The 6,400-nt window shown below is 45.6% G+C and overlaps 1 protein-coding gene across 1 annotated transcript; it reads left to right on the forward strand.

The window, feature by feature from the left end:
• SLC30A10 (solute carrier family 30 member 10) lies at positions 1 to 5,923 on the forward strand. The gene is made up of 4 exons (XM_026048412.1): positions 1 to 511; positions 808 to 891; positions 3,500 to 3,739; positions 4,513 to 5,923. Exons 1-4 carry the CDS (start codon positions 1 to 3, stop codon positions 4,986 to 4,988), a joined length of 1,311 nt encoding a protein of 436 aa, XP_025904197.1. The 3' UTR covers positions 4,989 to 5,923.
• Positions 5,924 to 6,400: the final 477 nt, after the last annotated feature.

A 6,400-nucleotide genomic window follows, 5' to 3' on the forward strand; every position in this document is an offset into this window, starting at 1 on the left:
ATGGGGCGGTACTCGGGCAAGACGTGCCGCCTCATCTTCATGCTCGTGCTCACCGTGGGCTTCTTCGTGGCCGAGCTGGTGTCGGGCTACCTGGGCAACTCCATCGCGCTCGTGTCCGACTCCTTCAACATGCTCTCGGACCTCATCTCGCTGTGCGTGGGGCTCTCCACGGGCCGCATCGCGCGGCGCAGCCGCCGCGGGCCGCGCGCCACCTACGGCTACAGCCGCGCCGAGGCGGTGGGCGCGCTCAGCAACGCCGTCTTCCTCACGGCGCTCTGCTTCACCATCTGCGTGGAGGCCGCGCTGCGCCTCGCGCGGCCCGAGCGCATCGACGACGCGCAGCTCGTGCTCATCGTGGGCGCGCTCGGCCTCGCCGTCAACGTCGTGGGGCTCCTCGTCTTCCAGGACTGGGCCGCCTGCTGCCGCTGCCGCCGCCGCCCGCCCCCCGACAGCGGCGCCGCCGCGGAGCCCCCCGATGCCGCCGCGGAGCCCCCCGATGCCGGCGCAGCAGGTGCCCTTCGGCTGCAGCCTCGCCCCGGCGCGGCCCGCGCTCCCCTGCCCTCCTCATCCTCCGCCCCCGGCCCGTTAGGAGCCCCCGGCCCCGCCGCTTCCCGGGGCTTCCCGGGGGGTGTTTGGGGGCTGCCTGGGAAGGCGTCAGAGGCGGTCGCGCTGTTGGCAGCGCCGCGTGATGTGGGTGTTTCTTCTTCTTGCTTCTTGCTCTTTCATATATGCTGGTTTTGAGAAGGCCGATGTTTTTTTCTGTTTGTAGAACTTATACACAACACAGCGTTTCTTCTTTGAATGCAGGTGATTCCCCAAACGACCAAAAGCAGCCTGAGGGGAGGTCTGAGAGGAAAACGGAGAAGAAGTCCGAAGCCTTGAACATCCGAGGTACGGTGATGCGCTCAAAAGCTAAAGCTCTGTTAACTCTGCACATCTCCTGTTTTCTCMTTCACGCTATTATTATTATTATTTTTTCCAAATGTCAGCAAATGTATAGGACATGTTCTATGTATTTGTAACATTTATGTTCTTAACATACAGGTTTTTGAGTAGCTATGTGGATATAAGCCCCAAAATAGGGTGATGCTGGTGTAAACCACGTGCTCATCTGGTTCTTTGTGTGTGCTTGTRCTTTGATTTTAATCCTTTCAAGAGCTGCAGGTGGAGCCTTTGGAAGGATGCAGAGCCTCTCACACTAGGTTGCAGTGGTTAATGGCTTTATAAGGAGATAAATATCTGTCTGTGAGATGTTTTTACTGAATGTCTCCTCCTTAGTGGGCAAACAGTCTTCAACTTAGGTGTGCATTTAGGCAGAAAACAGCATTTCTCTACATCCTGAGGTTAGGAAGGCTATTTTGGTTAACAGAAAGAAAAAAGTGCTGAGAACTGAACCCCAGCACAGAGCCTTTCCAGGGCCTTGAACTGTGAACCCTTTCCTGGGAGAGGCTGTTGCAGTCAGCCCTTTAGAGCAAGGACTTTGGCAGATCTTTGGCTAGATGCAAAGGGAAACTGAAGGGCTATTTTAGGAATAAACTAAACAAAAATCTCTGTGTATGTGTGTAAGCGTACATATTTACATACCTGTTCCAACATATAGGGCATCTTTGAGTATATTAATCAGTAACTTTGTTCTTCAGGGGAAGGACCATTAACAAGGTATAACAGAAACAGTAGTTTCAGGTTTCTTATGGACAAACATCTGCCTCTGAGAAGATGTGATGCTCCTCTGAAGTCGTGTACATGGCATCACATGAGTTCAGCTGAACAGTCCTGTTTAACAGCAGTTTTTAGTGTACTTGGATAATTTAATGTTTATATAAAGATTTTCAGTGTTGTACAGATATGTGTGTCAATGGAGAAGACAAYTGGCAAGTTGGACATGTTGCTACAACAAAATGACACTTGCCTGAATATCTAAAAATCCTAAAATCGGAGAGTTTTATGTCTGAGACTTTAGGCAACTGTATTGGACCAGGACAACAGTTGAGATGGAGAAGATAAAGGAAAACCCAAGCAACAAGTTTGCTTTGAAGAAAGGCTTCCTTGTAGGCTTCCTTGCCTACATGGTAGTGAAGGGATGTCTGAAGGATGAGGAGTTTTGATTCAGTTATTTTAAGGTACACTTAAAACTTCATAATCATCTTGTAAAAAAAAAAAAAAAAAAAAAAGTACATTATTGAATTAGTCTCTTCCTGGAAAATTAAGCTAGAAAAAGTGGACAGTGAAACTTTTCTCTGTCCCTCTTGTCAGGGTTAACATGCTGCAGCTCAGGTTACATATAAATAAAAAGCAACCTTGCTACTGTGTTGCAACAAGCCAAACTGCATGGAGTTTGCCAATCAGACAAACTACTCTTGACTCCAACAGACAGAGCTGGATTCGCTGAAAATTTGTATTTCCTTATCTTGCCTGAATGATCCCAGGGACTTGGGTTAACTATCGATTTCACTTTGCGCACAGAGGGTCAGTGTTGGGCACAAAGCTGGCACAGAGCTTGGCACTGGCGGGTCCTGCATCTTTGCTAGCCCAGAGGAAGGAACTGAACTGGGGCAAGGCCTTTGAAAATGCTCTCACAGACATGTTAAAGGGAAGTGGCCCCGTTTTGGTCTCTCCTGTACTCCAAATGAAAAGGAAAATGTTGGCAAAGGAGTTAACTTTATATATTTAGACTTTATATATTGAGCATGAGTTAAAGGGAAATTTGGGTATGAGTAGTAAAGGCTGACAAAACTGAAGTGTTTCCTAGTAATGACAGGAAGAGGAAAGACTATTCAAAGTAGTAAAAAGCAATGAAGGGACTCAATATTTTAACAGGTTAGCAAGAACTGTGCTTGGTCATCCTAGTTCAAAGTGGGACTGAAAATGGGTTATTGCCAAGACTCTCTCTTGTGTCTTTTTGTTACCTTGAATGCTGTCTGGAGGCCAGTGGCATCGGTTTTTGCCAAGTAGTCAAGCTTAATATAATAAATAAATAAAATCAAGAGTTTGGAGCATGAGTAATGATAAGACTGAGTGCTCCTTAGCYTACCCTAGGTAATTTTTCAGATATCAGCAAAGTCACAGAAGCTGAGTTGGAGGAATAACTATTACCTGTTTGGGAAGTGTGTGGCATGCTTAGCTTCAGGATAGGCCTGATAGATTTTAACTGTCATTTCCTAACTGCGAGTGCCATGTAAATGTGCCTGGATCTCTTGGCAGGCCTTAAGCGAGCACGTTCACACTGCCTTGGTGCTGCAGTGGGACCAGAGGTGCTTGCAAACACTGACTGTTTAATAACACATCCCACTGGTGCTACTGGTGCGCAGGGTCAGCATCTCCCTCTCTTCTGTGCTCTGAAAGCTGCTGTTGAAAACTTTGCTCATAGCTGGTACCTGAAGTACATTACTATGGCTTTTTCAAATCTGCTTTACTTTACATAAAACACTTTGTTACAAACCGGTTCCYGCTTTGTCTCCAAAAGGCTAATGTAAATCTCTATTGTGTCGTTTGTTTTCAGGTGTTCTTTTGCATGTTATGGGCGATGCACTTGGCTCTGTGGTTGTGGTGRTTGCAGCTACAATCTTTCACGTGCTTCCCCTGAGTGCGGATGCTCCCTGTAACTGGCAATGCTATATCGATCCAAGCCTGACCATYGTTATGGTGATCATCATTTTGTCTTCTGCATTCCCACTTATCAAAGAGACCTCGATCATTTTGCTACAGATGGTTCCCAAAGGTGTTAATATGCAGCTATTGAGTAAGTACAATTTATTCTTGGAATGCTATTAATTTAAGTGATATATTACAATGCATATGTTGTTTCTGGAAGAACATATTTGGATTATGTACTCATAGCAGATCTAAATTCTCAACTGTGAGAGAGAGTCACATGCCTGTGTCCTAGCAACATGACTCAAATCTCTCTGGATTAGTTAAAGCATGCATTTTGGGAATGTGGTACTCGAGCAATACACAAAAAGCACCAGATCTTGAACCGCTAATGCTTTGCGTGGGGTGCTTGTGAAAGAAGCAACATTGATTATAATATTTCCCAGCCCTGCAGTGCTTCCTTCTAAAGACTTCCAAAACACTTTAGAAATTTCAATTTAAGAGCAGTTGGTTTTGTAGCATGAACAATGCCAGGCTTTCTGGTATGGCTGAATAAGCCCGTGGCTAATTACAGGGCAACACCACCTATTTCTGGAAGCCTGTCAGCACTGAGCAGACCACAAGATGTAGGTGTCGCACAGGGAAATGGTCATCTCAAGACAAATGGATCTTCCAGACAATGTTGATGAGTTGCCACTAGGGACTTGGCAAGAGTGTGTTTAAAGTGTGGGAAAGATGTATAAAGCCCTGCTTGCCCAGCCTCTGGGAGCCTGAGCTGGTCAGCCGGGAGCAGAGAGGCWAACAAAGTGCTGCTCTTCAAGAGACACTGCTGCTTTCAGATAAGCTGCTTCATYGGGCTGGGACAGCTGCTCCCCAGGCCGCACACTGAGCCCTCTAATGTCTTTCCCTTGTGTTTTCTAGCTGACAGTCTAGCTCACGTACCAGGGGTTATCAGCCTGCACGAGGTGCACGTCTGGGAGCTGGCAGGTGGGAAGAACATYGCTACTCTACACGTCAAGTGCCAAACGCCTACTGATTACCAAGATGCTGCTTATAAAATCCGGAAGCTTTTCCATGAAGCGGGGATCCACTCGGTGACCATCCAGCCTGAGTACCTTGATCAGAAGAGCCCRTCGCTGCTCTGCAGCTCACCCTGCATCTCCAGGGAGTGCGACTCTCAGCTCTGCTGCAGTCAGCAGGAGGCTTCGCTGCCCAAAAGCAACGGCTGCGTGGAGAAAAGCGAGAGGGGCCTCCCTGCACTGCCAAAGGACAATGGTGCAAGTAAAAATGACATTGAGATCCCTATTGAGAGCCCTGTGTCAGAGGATAGCATTAATAATGTGAAGAATTGTACCATGTTTGATGACAAGTCACAGTCGAGCAGCACGCGATTTTAAGCAGCTCACTCTGTGCAACTTGTCCTCAAGAGCAAGAGTGCCCTGGCCACAGAGTGGGCTGTCCTGGGGTGTAGCCACAGTTGGGGTGGCAAAAAGAAATCTGGGCTTTAGCTGCAAACCAAAATACACTTAAAAAGCTTGCATCTGAAATAAGGATTAATAGTGTCCTGTAAAGTCTTGCATTCATCTAAGGTTTCTCTGATACAGCCTAACATAGATCCTTTATCAAACTACGTGTGCACTTCTGTTCTTAGGGGGAATCAGGTGTATTGCTGTCCACACTGACGTTTGCAGTTTATGGCCAGTGGCACTGCAAATTCAACTTGGCCTTTTCTGCTGAATGGGGCTGCTTCCTCAAAGCCTTGTAGTGAGTGAGTGCTGGGCTGAAGTACTGTATATTTATAAAGGACTTGTTGCTTTGTTCCTCCTTAAAGCCCATTTTGCATAGACAGGAGTTCATTTTTTAATAGGAACTCTTGTGCCTTTGTACTGTGAGTGTTTGAGTGAATCTGAAAGTGTATAATGGGGAGAGGAAGCACTTGGGAAAGTTTGACTTGCATTGTTTTCTTGATTGCTCTGTCTCTAAATACAGAAGTCAGAACTAGAGCCTTAGCTTAATCACGGAGAAGTGTGYTAAAGAATACACTTCCTACCATGACAGCTAAGGAATCCTTACTGGCTAATATTGTCTCTGCTGATTCAAGTAAATGAAAATGCAGACAGCCATCAACTTTTCTTGTTCACTGTTGTGATTATACAACTCTTTTTAATGACATCAGAAATTGTAATAACCAGAGACACTTAATTCATTGTCACATGGAATGATTGCAGTATCTGCAACACTGAGTATTGTCATTTTTCATGATGAATAAACAAGCTAATATATCTGTTAGGAATAGTCAGAATTCTGCAATTCCATTCTATAATTAAGACACAATATTGCATTAATTAAGAAAATCCCTTTTAAAATTGTCTGCTATGTTAACTGCTTAAAGGGAACTGTYTAAGGAGTTTTTTCTTGTTTTAGTCTAGATTCTCTTGTAGATTTGTTTTAAACATTCAAGCCTCCTTCTCCCTGCCAACGGGTATATTTTTAAGTGTATTTAGTGAAGCAGTTCCATTATCTTTTTGCTACTTGGACTTCTTGAAGACATGCTAGGGTGCTCTAAGGAAAACCRCGTGGCTTGCCCTTGTACCACCAAATCTTCACCATCTGCCTAGGTATATAGGACCCAGAAATTTTCAAATGCATTTTGGTATCAAAAACAGCCTTCCAGTTCTGCATAAAGCCTGGACAAGCTATTTATTTGTTTACAAGGACACCTTGATAAAATAGTGTTGTCTTTACCTCAATGGCACCTTAGCAAAAAGGCAAAGAGACTTCCTGCCTGGGCTGGGAAAATACCATGACT

The sequence above is a fragment of the Nothoprocta perdicaria genome, unplaced genomic scaffold, assembly GCF_003342845.1.
Source record: "Nothoprocta perdicaria isolate Ctin4 unplaced genomic scaffold, notPer1 scaffold_54, whole genome shotgun sequence".
Lineage (NCBI taxonomy): Eukaryota > Metazoa > Chordata > Aves > Tinamiformes > Tinamidae > Nothoprocta > Nothoprocta perdicaria.